This window comes from Lissotriton helveticus, chromosome 12 (assembly GCF_964261635.1).
Source record: "Lissotriton helveticus chromosome 12, aLisHel1.1, whole genome shotgun sequence".
In the NCBI taxonomy this organism is placed as follows: domain Eukaryota; kingdom Metazoa; phylum Chordata; class Amphibia; order Caudata; family Salamandridae; genus Lissotriton; species Lissotriton helveticus.
In genome coordinates, this window is record NC_136073.1 from 678,114,156 (window position 1) to 678,129,648 (window position 15,493).

The 15,493-nt window shown below is 44.1% G+C and overlaps 1 protein-coding gene and 1 long non-coding RNA gene across 2 annotated transcripts in view; one reads left to right on the forward strand and one right to left on the reverse strand.

The window, feature by feature from the left end:
• Positions 1 to 15,493, forward strand: part of LOC144798450 (uncharacterized) — a 1,486,395-nt gene that overhangs the window by 761,256 nt on the left and 709,646 nt on the right. The window lies entirely within an intron of this gene.
• ENKD1 (enkurin domain containing 1) overlaps positions 1 to 15,493 on the reverse strand; it is an 87,280-nt gene that overhangs the window by 11,464 nt on the left and 60,323 nt on the right. Inside the window, exons 6-7 of the mRNA XM_078669325.1 lie at positions 12,123 to 12,292; positions 5,931 to 6,067 (exon numbers count right to left, since the gene is read on the reverse strand). Of these exons, the coding sequence (XP_078525451.1) occupies positions 5,931 to 6,067; positions 12,123 to 12,292 (307 nt within the window). The remainder of the gene's footprint in view (positions 1 to 5,930; positions 6,068 to 12,122; positions 12,293 to 15,493) is intronic.

The following is a 15,493-nucleotide window of genomic DNA, read 5'->3' on the forward strand; positions in this document are numbered from 1 at the left end:
TTCTTGGCTAAGGCTTAATAGTTCTTGATGCAGAGGAGGATCAGTATTGAAAGAGTCCTCTTCTGCACCACCTTACCCTTTTGGGCACCACAATATTTAATAATGAACTGATCACCTAGTTAAACGCCCTTGGTGTGTTCCAAGTAGTAGAAGGATCCAAGCATTGCAACCACTCCTTCTCTTTGGGGGGGAAGGGGGTTACAAGGTATGAAGAAAAATGGATCGGAGAGAAAGCAGTCTTGGCTTGCAACACAAACTTGTCAGGATGGAAAATGGTGAAGGGAGGACAGCAACTAAGGGTTTTTATCTCACTCTACTGTCTAGCAAAAGTGACAGCAACCAAAAACATAGTTTTGAAAGTTAACATTCTCAGCAAATAACTATTAAGGCGTCAAACGGAGCCACATCAAAAAGATGAGAACCAAGTCCCACTGGGATCCCCAAAAGGGGTTGTAGGACACGTTTGTCAACCCTTTTAGAAAGTGCAAAACGACAGAGAACTTAAAGGAACGGCGGGTCTGCCAGAAAAAGCAATGCAGACAAAGCAGCCACTTACCCATTCGTAGTGACAATTCACCAACCCTTCTGAGCAAAGAAAAGCTAATATTTTAGAATCTGAGATGGTTTGGCTTGCAAGAGGGCCACATTATTGTCTACACACCATGCAATAAGGTTTCTCCATCTGCTAAAGCAAGCAGACTTGGTAGAGGTGCGATGTGCTGACAAGATTACATCTACCACCTTCGGTGGCAGCTGAAGTGAACTCTGCTGTCCCCATGCAATCTCCAAGAATGTAGGTGGCGGTCTTATAGATTGAGCTGCAGAACAATTCCCCTGGAGTGGGAGAGAAGGCCCAGTCTGAATGGCAGGTGGATCAGTGGACATGTGGAGAAGTGCACAATGTCCATATACCACCCCTTCTCGGCCTATTAGAATAATTTGGGCCGAGTCTTGGTGAATCTTCCTGAGAACTTGAGAAATCAAGGGTATGAGGGGCGGGGACTCGCAGTGCAGTTTAAAGTTTCACCTCAACTGAAAAGCAGCCCCAGTGCTGCCTTCAACGGAAACTGGAGGGCACTGAACTGCTGGCATGGAGCATTCTCTGATGGGGCAAATAAACCCACCTGATGGGTGCCCCACTGCACGAAGATATTCTGGACTACCTCTGTTAGGAGCCTCCACCTGTGATCACCAAGATAACGTCAGCTCTGACATTCAGAGACCCCTTCAGGTGATTGGCTGTTATCCAGATCCCTTGGTGGTGAGCCCGTGACCAGTCTCAGCGCCTCCAGACCAAGAGGTGAAACCCTACGCCACCCTGCTTGTTAATGTACCTTGGAAGGAGGGGAGAAAAGCCTTGAGCGCCAGCCGAATTGCCTGCAATTCCAACAGTTTGATGTGAAGTGCCTGCTCCTCCAGGGACAAAAGGTATCACATCTCCAGATCCTCCAGACTTCTCAAGTTGACATAGTCATGGTTGGAGGGGGAGTAATGACCATCCCACTTGCAGGTGTGCTTTTTTTCCTGCCCAAACCGCTTCCGCTGAGGGCTGGGGAAGCTTATGACAGAGCTGGTCAGATCTCCCTCTTATTGATGCCATTGCCTGCGGAGGCACCACTGCAGGGTCCTCATGCCGACATATGTGCGTGACTAGGCGAACACAGAAAGCTAGCAGCCCTAGTAATCTGAGTACTCAGGAGTGGTATTCGTGCACCCAGCCGGAAGGATGAAACCCTTCCTGAATTGCGCTGATCCTCTAAGGTGTGGAAAAGGCACAAAGAAAAGTGGTCTCCATTACTATGAACTGGAGTTCTCGTGAGGGCCTCAGGTGAGATTTGGGCTTGCTGATCAAAAATCCCAGGTTGAACAGCAGAGAAAAGTCAAACAGCTGAGAAGATGCTGACTGCTGATGGCGTAGGACAAACTCCAGCGACCTGGAAATGAACAGCTAGTTGCCCAGGTATGGAAAAATTGGTATGCCCGACCTTCTGAAATGGGCCGCTACTACTGCTATTTAACCCTGGGCAAAGCACTACGCTACGCTTGTATAGTTTGTGAAGTTTGCACTACTTCGCACTACGCAAACTACATGTAGCACAGTGCGAACACGCGTAGCGTAGTGGTCATTTTTTGCTTGCTTGTGGTCAACGTCAAGTTGGCGACCGCGAGCAAGCAAAATGACAATCCGGCAAGACTTTTTCCTCGTTCGCGATCAGCAACATCAAGTTGCCGATCGCAAGCGTGGAAAATAAATCTCCCAGCGAGATTCTCAACGCGGGGAGGTCAGGTTTCTTATTGCGAGTGGTCGCATATGCTCACGGTGAGAAACTACCAGTCTGCGTTGAGAAAGCTGCCGCTCGAGTAAAAATCTACTCGTGCTGCAGAAAACTACAGCTCGCACTGTGCAAGATTCCGTTTTCAATGATTGCACAGTGCCGGATGCTTGTCCACACTGTGCAATGAAAACGGCATCTTGCACAGTGCAAACAGGGTACTACGTAGTTCGCGTAGCTCACGTAGTGCGAAGTGCACTTCGCGTAGCTACGCGTAGTGCGACTTCGCGAACTATGCCCAGCCCTACTGCTATTACCTTTGTGAAGGCTTGAGGTGCTGAAATAAACCAAAAGGAGGAACTTCAAATTAGTAGAGCATAGAACCCACCAGAAATCGCAATAACCTCGTGAGCGACTGCAGTATAGTTGTATGAAAGTTCGCATCCTGCAGGTCGAGCGAAACCATCCAGTCTCCAAGTTCCAACGCCAGTAGTCTTTGCGCAAGTGTCAGCATTATGGACATTTCCTACCCGAGCAAAAAGTTCAAAACCCTGAGGTGTAGGATAGGGCAGAGACTGCCATCCTTTTTGGTTACCAGAAAGTAACCAGCTAACATCCATGGCCCTTTCCTGCTCTGTCACTAACTCCATTGCTCCTCTCAGGAGAAGAGCTGTCACCTACTCTTGCAGTATGTCTAGGTGGTCTGAAAGCAGGGAATGGGGCCATGGGGGGCAGAGCCTAAAGGAAGGGAAGGATGTAACCTGTTTCTATGATTTGAAGGACCAAGTGGTCTGAAGTAATGGCCTTCCAGGTCGTAAGATGAGACAACCGTCCTCCTACAGGCTCCAGGTGAACTTGGGGAACCAAAAAAGACTGCTTTACTTGTGGTGCGGATGAGGGGGAGGGTTGCAAGGTGGATCCATGGCTCTTTCCTACTCTTTCTACATCTCACCTCCTGACCAGAGGATTACGCTATTGCTGCTGGTATTGTCTTCGGCAAAAGAAAGACCATCCCGAGTAGACCCCAAAGCAAAATAAACAGACGGTAATCTTTGGATGGAGGCAGGAACAACATGCAAGAGGAGTGCGTAGTGGGGTTTAAGGGTTATGAAATACCCCAGAGCTGAATCAGCCAAGTCACCAAAAAGCTGCACACCATCAAAAGGTAAGTCCATAAGATTGGTCTAGACGTGTGGACCCAAGCATGTCTACGAATGGTAATGGTAATGCCCATGGCATGGGCCCCAGAATCTCCTGTGTCAAGCCCCTATTTTATAATATGGTGGGCAACATTTCGATCATAAAAAATTATCTCTTGGAAATGTTTTCTCATGTAATCCCTAACATGAGGCGAGATGATTTTCGCCATATCCCACAAAGGCATGATTATATGTAGCAAGAAGACAGGTAGAGTTGAGGAATTTCAGGGCAATACTTCCTGCAGAAAAAGCCTTTTTGCCTTAAGATGTTTTGACTTCCTATCGGAGGGTCTTGTGGAAAGAGAACCTTCAGATTGGCACCCAGAACAGGCCTCTCAGGTGAGGGGTGGGCTGAAAAAAATGCTGTGTCACCTGGAACTCTGCAATAACGGCGGTCTACAAGCCGATTGACTGCCTGAGCAGAAGGTTTCTCCCATGCCGTCAAGCCAGACTCTAAAATGGCCTAAATAAAAGAAAGATGGTGCTCTGGCTTAGACATAGAGCATAAAAGGACCTCTGTAAGAATGTTGGTTGTGTCTTTTGTGGTTGACAATTGCAAGTCTAACACTTAGGCAGCCTTCAGAATCACCTTATGAACAGAGACCGCTTCACGTATTGGTGGACCAGTGGGGAAGTACATAGGTAGTTCTGGAGAGGTATCTAGGTCACTGGCAGAGATCAGTCCTTGAAACTCATAAGCATAATTTCTAGAGTCTCCATGTAGAATCAGATTAATAGGGTCAGAGTTTGTCCTGAAAATATGGCAAAGATGGTTTCAGTACTCTTCTTCCTCCAAAAGTCATTGGCATCCTAACCGGGTCTGTGATGAGGAATGATGCCAAGCTTCGACATCTGTGGCACCGCACCTGAAGTCAGAGGTGGAGGAAGTAGCGCCATAAACGGCATCAATTTCTGATGGGCCCTGTACCTGAGCGCAGGGTCAAAACAATGTGGTGCTTGCACCGGATCGTTCAGAACGGTGCTGAAGGGCATTGGATGCAATGGTATGATCATAGTAAGCCGGTATGGTATGCTGGCCCAAAAGGGGCACCAGTTGGCAACAATGCCTTCGAGATCATAGAATACATGGTATTGAGGAACGCCAGCAGGTCAGAACATGGAGTCGGGTACACCGGTAAACCTGTTGCCAACACCAGAATCTCGGGTGGTGGAGGCACCAGCGCCGAACGTTCTGGTAGGTTTGATGGTTACTCTGAAGCAGAGTCCAGTGGTGGAGCAGGACTGCGCGGAGGAGGAGCCATGAGGGTCAAAGTCACCTAACTCCGGCTCAGAGGATGAAGGTCCTGTGGGAGACTTGAGAGCAACGGGGAGACTTAACTTTATAGTATTTTTCTGAATTTCTTTGCTTTTTCTTCATGACCCCTGACCTAGAACGATGTGTTGAATGGTTGGGGCAACAGTAGTTCTCTCTGGCCGTGAAGTGCATAGTTTTGTGCTCTTTTATGGCCTTAGGGTGTAAGCTGAGGCAGGAAGAGCAAGCCAGTAAGTAATGGTCTGACCCCAGGCCCAAAGACAAATAGCTTTGGGGTCCGTACTGGACAGCTGTCCTTCACGATCCCTGCAGGACTTCAACCTTGATGAGGGGAATTGGTAATGCAATTTGTATTTTAACCTTTGTGTGAGGAAACTCCTCAGAGAGCAAAGCTTCAGATCTGTGTCAAAAGCGCAAAAAAAGGGAACTGATATTGATGCGCCAGGGCAGGCGCTATATGGCCTCAGAGACGCTGCCTGGTGTCTCAGGTTTTCTGGATCCAGTCTAACACCTGGGATTGTTCTGCAGGTGATTAATCAGCAGGTAGAAGTATCCATCAGAAGAACAGTCTAGGGAGTTGCCACTGGTTACAAAGCTTCATATTAGTCCAGGAAGTAACCGAAGGGCTGAAGTAGAAGAGTACACGGATACTCTAGGAAGACTTTTTTGAAGACTAAGTGGGATTTCAATAAAAGACTAGCCAGGGAAATGTCTGGTTAAGTTTGAGGTGCATTGGCATATACCTTGTTTGTGTGCACGTAGTTCTTGTACTTTCAAAACATAAAATGTCAACATTTCCAAGGACAACACCTCCATTGCTGCTTTGAGGTAAACTACTTTTTTTTAATAATACTCAGACCATTCATATTGTATAATTGTCATTATAGCTCTTAATAAAGCATGTTTGCTGTATCTGAGAAATAAAAATAACAGGTGTAACTTTTGCCAAATATTAAAAGAATGATTTCGGATGGATGAATGCTTAATCAGACTGTAAAAATTCCAACACATGATTGTCAGGTCACACTAGGTGTCAGTTGCGAACGCATGCGAAGGCACAAGATGGGTATCAGTTGCTTCACAATATGACAACTGAGGCAAATAATTTTCCTCACAATATTTCTCTACTTGCCCGGGATTCTTCCAACTTAAGATTTTTGAAAATCTACCAAGTCTTCTACTTACTCTGTTTGAGATTGTTCAGAGTTTCAAGTCGTTCCTGCTCTGGCATCATGGTGTGCCCTGGGGGCATTGATGGGTCAGGTATTTTCTTCTGTCGTTCTTCAGCTTCTTTACGCCAGTTGTTTTTCAGTGCCAACAAACTGCAAACACGAAAATAAAAGCAGAAGTACATGAAGACTGTTAGACAAAACAATTCAACAAGTGCAAACATGTGGCAAGTAGAACGGTTATACTTACATTAACCAAATTAAATTGTGGAGATATAATGGAGGCGCAAAAACAAAGGCAAGCACCCACCATACAGTGCACCTCAGCCACAACCGTCATTTTTAATTAAACCTGTTTGGAAAAAAGGTCACGTCTTAAAAGTAGAGGAGATTGGATGAGCTGGATATCAATACTGATGATGTCCCACGATGGAGAACTATAATTACAGGTAGAACAAGTATTATCTGTCATATATCATATGATGATCACTACAAAAGATTATACCAAGCTATGTCCCTACATTGGAGGGATAAGTGAGTGAATGAAAGCATTTATCAAGTTTCTCCGAAAGGGTTGATGTTGAAAATTTGCCTAACCAAACAAGAAAGTCATTACATGTTTCCTGAAGCTTTAAGTATTTGTAAGCCTCATGTTTAAGGTGAGTGAGTTCTATAATGCTGGTCTTTTTAGGAGAACGAGATGAAAGAAGTCAAACTGGAACACCCCTGGCCAAAGCTTATGTAGAAGATTTTGCCTGGTAGGATGGGGGGCGGTGTCCATGAGGTGGCTCTTTCTTCTCGAAGGCCTAACACATTTTCATGAACCAAATTATCCAGTGGGACAAGGTCCTCTTCTGGGCTATTTGCCCTTCATGTTGCCAGAGTATCCTTCAAGAAGGTGCTGATCAGGCCTGAAGTATTTAGTGTGGTCAGTGTAAAAGCTGACTGCTTTTTTTGGATCTAGCCAGTGTATGTGCTCTTCCTTGGTGCTGTGGTACGGAGGATAGAACCGAGCATAATGGACTTCCACAGATTAAAAGGGGTAACCACCTTAGGAAGGAATGTGCTGTTATTTTAAGGACCGATATAGTACAAGAGCCGCCTTTAAACCCATGGGAACCTGGGACATTAATACTTTCTTAATCACAATGGTTCTCATTGGTATCCTTCAATTCACTTCTCATTAATCAGTCCACTTGACTGTACACAATCAATTTCAAAAGAAACTTCATATCCAGACCATGATGTATCCCAAACAGCTTGAATTAGACATCAGCTGTTATTGTCACAGTCAATATATGGTTGCTATGTATCCCAGTGAACAAGAAAATCACTATCCAAAGTGCCACAAGACAAGTGAGCGGGAAGTACAAATTGTTTTGTATTTTTCTTATCAAGCAATGAACACCAATAAAACTATTAAGCCAATATCAAATTCTTGTTTTTTTGTTGATGACCTTTCAACCCTCAATGTGGTACGGGGGGGACGCTCAAGAAAAAAGGATAATTGGGACATCTGGAAGGGATAACCAAAAATAAGTTAGAAAAGTTAAAAGGCTTGAAATAGAATTTTGGAATACGCAAGTAAAACGCAAAGGTTTACCGACATTGGGCAAGTAGTAGTTAGGGTGACTGGTCCAACACGGGTGAGGTATGGGATAGTAATAACCTATGTAATGGAATGTACTCACTGCAAGGGTGATGGTCACCTGGACAAATATAATATAGTAGGTTAGTTACGTTCTATACTCATAGTGAATACGAACCAAGTTATAGTGTTGTAGTACTCAGCCTCTCTGAGCAAGGGCACTTAATTAAGGAGCGCAGCCACCAAAGGGAGGGGCAACCTCTTCAACTCCATGTCCATCAGCTTCCAGTGCACTGCGGTAAGGTTACCCTTCAGTGTCCATGATGCTATGTGACAAGGGACAGAGGTCTACATTAATAAATATGGCCACCTTTCCAGGCAAAATGTGGAATGCTATATGTTCCAGTGCACAGACTATTACTGAAGATTACTGCGGTTGGCAGTCTAGCTTTCCCTCACTATCTCCTAGGAGACAGTGTCCCTAATGGAAATGCAGCACAGTCTCAATGTCAATATGTGGGTGAATTGCCTTAACTGATAGCATTTTACATTGCTAGATAGTCAGCTCTCTCAGAAGAATAAGATGGGAACAACAGGTTACTACTGCCACCTGTGCCCTGGGATTATCCCTCTGGCATTTTTAGAGGATACGAATCCAAGAGAATAAGCTTATGCACTGCCATAAGGCTCAATGAGACCAATCTGTACCAGCTGAGTATGCCTCCTCTTCTATCATCTGAGCCTCTATTCTTGAGCAGTGGGCGTTAACTGGGCTCTTTGGTACCTCCTGCAGAGGAACTGTTGTAAGCTAAGGCAGCTGTGAACGTGGAGGCTCAGTGGGAGACGGTGCCGGGCCTGGCATCGGTATATGCACCAGGAGAACTGACCAATGATCAGTGTCAGTAAATTTTTGACTGACTTTAGAACAGTTCTTAGAAGAACTGTAGAGATGCTCAGCAATGGGGAAGAACCTGCAGACAGGAACCCATACGGGCTTCACATTGCCTCTAGGGGTAAAATTTGTTTCAGTGTGGGACGAAACCTGTCAGACACAGCATGGAGGAAGAGTGGGGGGATCGAGTATCGGCACTGGGAACTTGGGGTAGCTTGCACCAGCACTGATAGTAGTATTAGCAAAGGCGGTGCAGGGGGAGGATCCTGAGGTGCGGTAATATCTGTAAACTCCGGCTTTAAAGACCAAGACTCTGGTGGACACTTTGAGTATGGGGAGGTGACATACTCAGTCGTTGTCTTGGGGACTCCATTAATATTTTCTTTTTTTCTTTCTCAAAGATTTTGATGGCAGAGAAAACCAACAGTGTGATCTCAGTCTGGGCCAAGTATGCCATTAAGCCAAATGTGCCATAAACATAGTGGAATTATGCGCCACAATGGCCGCAGGAAGCATGCTACAGCATTGGTCATATAAAAGAAAATCAAGCCTAGGGCCCACACACCGCAGACTGTCTTCATGCGGGTCTGTGATGGACATCTTTTTGTCGCAGTTCTGACACGGTTTACACTCTGACATTTTTGGAGGTGATATCACCAATCCCCAGCACTAAAAGTGTGAATGTTTAATATTCTTGAGAAAAAAGTCTGAGGCGAAAACCTCTAAGGAGAACTCTGGATCCTCATCAAAGGGCACGGAAAAAAGGAACTAAAGTCAGGGCACTGGCATGAGCGCTATATGATTCATCACCACGACCGTACTTCCTTGATTGTAGTGGAGCCGGCGCTGTCTAATGCCATGGGAAGGTTATGTCAGAAAATGTCAGCTCTAGTCTACAGCCTGGGATCTTCAGCAGGTGAGGAATATGCAGGAAGAAGTATCCATCAGAAAGGATTATTATATCACACATCATAATGTGTTTTGTATTTCTCTTCAACTGTTTAGAATATTTGAAACTGTAAATACTCCACCTTTTCCATGGCAATACACATGAGATTTCAGGACATAATTAAAAAAATCGAAAATATCTTGTGGAACTCTTCTTGTAGACCGCCACAACTTTAACTTGAAGAAGGCAAGGCATTACATTGCTTGGGTAAAATTGGCCAAGAGTTCACAAACATTCACTCTAAATGGAGCCCTAAAGTGCAAATGCATAAATGTGCAGTAAATAGGTTCAGTTACTATAGTATTTGACAGATGAAGATAATCTGCACCCTTTTTGTAATAAAACATTCTGCAACATTCACTGATGGGCATTGGGGATAGTTGAACTAAAGGGCTGTGAGAATGTCAAAGTGGGAGAACAAACTGGGCCACACAATGGTTAGTACATACTCTATGATGGCAAGTGCTTCTGCCTTCTGATAATCCCCAAGAAGTTACTAAAGTTAAAAGTACACAAAATCATTAAAAAAGGTATAAAATGAGATGAGAACAGCAAAATGGGTTGGAAGGTGCGCACAGAGCAACAGATTCAACCAGTGCTTAATTTGAGCCAGTGAGAGCCACCAGCTCTTATTTTTGGGCACCGGCACTTGCTTGTCCATATTAGCTATTCACCGAGAGTAAGTAATGGATATTGAAAAGAAGTAGGAAGAGAAAGACGGAAATCTGTCACAAAGAGAGGAAGCAGGAAATTGCAAGAGTGAGATAAAGAGGAAAAGAGTGTCTGGCAGTGGATTACAGTGGCATGAGGTGGATTTAAAATGACCAGCTTTGGCACTGAGCGCGCCCACGTTTCCTTGTCCCAATGTCTGATTTCTGAGTAGAGCTTCAAGCATCAGCACTTTTTTTTATATAAATAAAGTACTGGATGAAACATAAATTATATGCATGCTATTATGCAATAGGTGTCAAATTTGACAATATCCACCAAACCTGCAAACAATATCAGCCATTAATTTAGTTTGTCGTACATGTGAAAACAAATGGTGCATATATAAATGTTGTATTGTTGTGTAGTTCCTAATACAAAGGATCTGTGCACTTAGACGATTGGTGTCCAGACTGATTTCAGACATCCCCAAAGGCTATGTTAGCCTTTAGACCAGCTAGCTTACAGTGCCATCATAAGCCCCCTAACCTTACCATGGAGCAAAATGTTTCTGGCAACTATCGAACATGACAACCCTTGATCCTTCAGGGATTGTGGAAACAGTGTAGTACCTTTCGCTCAGTAAATCGTGCTAACTTAGTCTCAGAGAGATAAACAGAATAAACAATGGGGACGTTTTCAATAAGCATTTATTGAACATCATTTTATTATAAGACATGTTTGCTGTGACATTCATTAGACAGAAACAAAAGTATATAATTACAAGCACCAGCAGAGTACATATAAGTTAGAATTCTACCATGGTGCTAAAACAGTGAATATATGCAGGCATATAGATACATGACAGAAATCAAGTGTACTCCTAAGATGCAAACCCTACCTAAGTGTACCTAGCATGTATGTGGGTGTTAAGCCAATAATCCCCTAGGAAAGAGCCAACCCCATTACCTGATGGAAGAGAATGAAGGACCCAGTCTTGGTCTCAAGTTGGATACCCCGCAAGGGATGTCCGACCACTGTGTGCTGGAGCTTCTGGAGGCTGGGACCTCAGCGACTAATGTCAGTGTGGAAGCTTCTCCTCTGGTTACCCAGCGCAGACGTGGTTCTTTTATACCCAAGAAGCACCCTTGGGGGTTCTACCTAGATATGTAATGGCTTGCCATTATGTATATGTATAGCCGACCTGTCGTCCAAGGATGACGTTAGCAGTGACTTTTGTACAGAGTTATTATACAGAAGATAGTAATCCTGCTGTGTACGTCTTGGGCAGGGGATTAAGATATGATACTAGGAATCCTCATAAATAATAAATGAGGTCAGTTTATGAGAAAACGGATCGACATTTATTCAGCCTATATATAACTAGGTAAAAGGTCAGAGCCAGAACCGTTATGCAGTGCAAGCTAAGACGCAATGTAGCTAAAAGGTCATGTTGCTACCTAGGCCTATATCGGGGTACATTGGGGTTCATAACAGTATGGGAGTGGAAAGTTATGAATATTTTTAAGTGATGAAAGAATGCAAAAACCCTACACTGCAATTTATTCTAAATGGGGTGTGTTCAGGGTTTGATTACGGATCTTATTTTGCCATACAGACACTGCATATGACAAAAGCATTGCTTGACTAAAGAAGACTTAGGTTGAAATTAGCCATCATTAGTTCTGGGGGTTCGAAGGAGCAGCAAAATAATATTTTGTACATTCTGAAGTAACATGCATCATAATAAATCCGGTGTACAAAGAGTACATTTTATGTGATCTAAAAAGGGATCATTTTCCTAGTTTCGAAATATTGCACGGAGCTGTAGATAATTCATATCTAATAGGCAGATACATTTTACAGGTGAATGATGGCATGTTGCTGAAAGATGCGTGGAGGAAAGTGGAGGGAATAGAGAAAAGACACAAAATCTCCCAAGGGGAAAGAAGAGTTTGAGGGAGTTAGTAAAAAGGGCAATGGAGCTATAGAAATTGAGAAATGGGGTTCAAGAAACGAGAAAGGCAAATAAGTGGGAGGACATAGGAAGGGAAGAGTGAAAAGCAATTTGAAATATCTAGTGTGATACCTAAAATTGTTTAAAAAAAAATAAAGGTAGTTGTGTACATACTATTGGGGTACTTGGCCTTTCTGCTTGGTATTGTACTCCTCCTGTTCCTTGCGTTTCTGATCGAGCACCTCCGTTAGTGTTTGCAGGGATCTGGAACGTTGCAGATGAACTTTCTTCGCATTGCGAGCATTGTGGGACACAAAGTCGATGCTTACACCTTTAACATGTATCTGGAGTACCGTGATGGCATGAAAGAATAGAGACATTTATTTATTTGGTATGCATCTGTAGCACACTACCACCCGTGGGTGTAGAGTCTTTTTACATTTAACAAAGACCTATACATCAAACATGGCAGCACAATAACAAGCATTTAAATTGATAATGAGAGATTAAGGGTCTGATTTATTTCTCAGAGGCGAGGGAATTCCATCACAATGGTGACGGAATTCCCTCCCCACCGAGGCTGGTCCACCCATCCGATTTAAATTCGGGCGGACCATAGTTTGACGACGACGGAGACTACTCTGTCTCTGCAGTGGTCAAACTCCTCTGACGGACTAAGGGCCGTTGTTTTGACTATAAGTCCGCCTGGCTAATTTAGATGGGTGGACATATATCCTTGCTCGTCATGAGAAGAAACTCCCATGCCAAAGGGGTCATTGTTTTAAAAAAAAAATTATTTTCAAAAAGAAAATCCCACTTTGGCACTGCCCAATCCTAAACAGTATGAAAAGAAAGAACGTATTGTGTTTGGACTACACAGAGTAGCCACACTAGACAATTTATTTTATGGAAAAGGATCTTCCTCCAACATTTTATCCTGAATACTCACAACAATGAATACCGAACAGTATTACTCTTGGCGAATCGCTCAGAAAACTGGTGCAGTAATTCCTTCCACCACATATTGCTTGTTGTAGTATATGCCCTCAATGTGATTTGCATGGCCATGCCTATATAAAACTGTTGAAAAAATCACCTCTAGAAGGTCAAATATAGGAGATGCAATATTTGGTACAGATAGTGGGCAGAGAATGCAAGCCACGCAGTGCACATTTTACTAAACTGCGTGTGCATGAGACTAGAGTATGTCTCAAAGTTTACCATCCCGTCACTGTATATAGTGAAAGTACTGTGAGGGAAGAAGACTTGTATAGACTTTAGTCATGAATGGACCTGGAGGTGTGGAGAAGTAGAAATATAAATAAATATTTTGGAAAATCTTGAATCAGACTGCATCCTAAGTCTTGTGCTGCAAAGAAGAAAGTCTACTAATTAAAAAGGTGCAATTTTAGGTGGTTGGAAGCCTTCAAAGATGATGATGTTAACCCTAATCTAACAGTGTGGTGTACATTTTAAGGGTGAATTACAATCTACAAAGATTGTTTCTAAAAGAACTGAGGGGATAGTGGTGCCGGAAAAAGTTTCAAGGTAGGAACAACAACGTAATGAGAATTAAAGTTATTCGATACACACGGCCACTCTGCCTATACCTGTCTCCTTTCTTATGTTTCTGGCAATTGTCTCCAAATCTCTATTGCTTTCATCCCCTAAAACTCTCTTCTACCTGTATTTATCTGTTCCTCATTTCTATCTTTCCCTGTTTCCCTCACTCCATCACCCATGTTCTCTCAGGACTCTTCTTCAACTGTCTATCAATGCCTCTCTCCCCTTGCCCCTTATACTATTTCTCTAGCTCTCCCTCGTCTCTCCTTTTCGTCCTCTTTTTTGCACTCTGACGTCCGCTAACCTGTTTCTCCTTTTCTCTCCCTTGCTCGCTTCCTTCCTCCCCCACTCTTTCTAGTGTCTGCCCTTACTCGTTCCTCACCCCTTGGTGAGCACTGTGGGAAATGTAGAACTTTAAGGTGTGTCCAGCCCTAGAGACCCCTTCTCATATCACAGCTATTCAAGAAATCAGCTCTTTCTTCCACGGTAGACATTACTGATTATTTAACTTTGTGCTTTTACTTCATTGTTTTTGAGCAGCACCCCCAAGCGCATGTTGGCCACTTGAAGCGGCTTTAGGTGTAAGATTTCTTTATTGATTTCAAGACATACATGAATTTACCAATAACGCAGTAGATATTTAAATGATTCTTACAGCCCTGCTAATGCAAGATAGCTTTTGAATGAAGATACTACAATTAATACCACAAGTCGCTCCCTTCCCCCAAAAGGAAAGAGTTCTTCTCCCTATCCACTTGTAGTATTATGCCCATGTGAGCACCTAGATCGGTTGCTTGTGATTAGTTGCCTGGTACAGGAGGTGTGGGATCGGCGAGTCGTAAGCGCAGATAATTGGGACAGGTTAGTTCCCTAAATTCAGAGGTGAGTAAAGATAAGAATGGTTTCCAGAGGTCCTGAAAGGAAGGTGTCTGATTGGCGAGGGAAAGAGACATTCTTTCCATTCCCAAGGTCTGTCATAAGCGGTGTCACCATCCTAGATGCGTGGGGAGCGTGGGTGGATCAAGATGTTCTGGAGGGCAGCCACGAGAGCCAGGGCTATCTGTTAACTTTTACACGCTTCAAGCGGGAAAGTGAGAGCGTTTGGCAGGCCTAGTAACATTTATGCCAGGAAGCGAGGGATTTGTGTATCAAAATGAGTGTCAATGTCATCCATTACTTGTGACCAGAAGCCAGAGATATGGGGGCACTCCCACAATAGATGGGTTAGTGTACCCAGTGAGCTACAGGCTCTCCAACACAAGGGGTCTCGGGCTGGATTGCCTATGTGAATTCTTGGAGGGGTTAGGTACCAGTAGGTAACTGTTTTGGTGGCAGTTTCTATACTGGTGACGTTACGTTCTGTGTGGAGCGCTCTGTGATGTATATCTGCCAAATTCTTTCCCCAAGAGTGTTTTCAAAATTTCCATTTCCCACCTCTGTTGCCCCGGGGCTTTATCGGTCTTCGGGGCACCTCTGAGTTGGCAGTGTAGTTCCGTTACTAGGCGAGAGTTTGTGTGTTTAGTCGCTAACCATTTCTCAAAAGGAGTGAGGTGTCTCTGTGCCTTATCGCACACTGTGCCTTATCGCGATCTGGTGAGAGCGGAAGCGCTCGGACTCCGGGAGATTCTGTAGTGAGCGAAAATCTTCAAATGTCAACGAACCAGTAGCGTCAAAGAAGTGACTGACAGACCTACGACCCTCTCTGGACCATTGGTTGTAGGCCTCTGCCTCCAGACCTAGCATGAAAGCAGTCTAGTGAGAAAGGGGATCCCCCATAGGGCCCGGCCCGCTACCGTCCTATCCATGAAAAGCCAGTGCTTTCCGGATTTTGGGTGCAACCATTCCACAAATGCTCTTAACTGCACTACCCAATAGTACTCCTGCAGGTTTGAGATATCTAGTCTTTACGGGATCGGTAACATAATTCTCCATGAAGCCTGGGTCTCATATCACACCAGATAAAGTGTTCCAAGTCTCGCTGC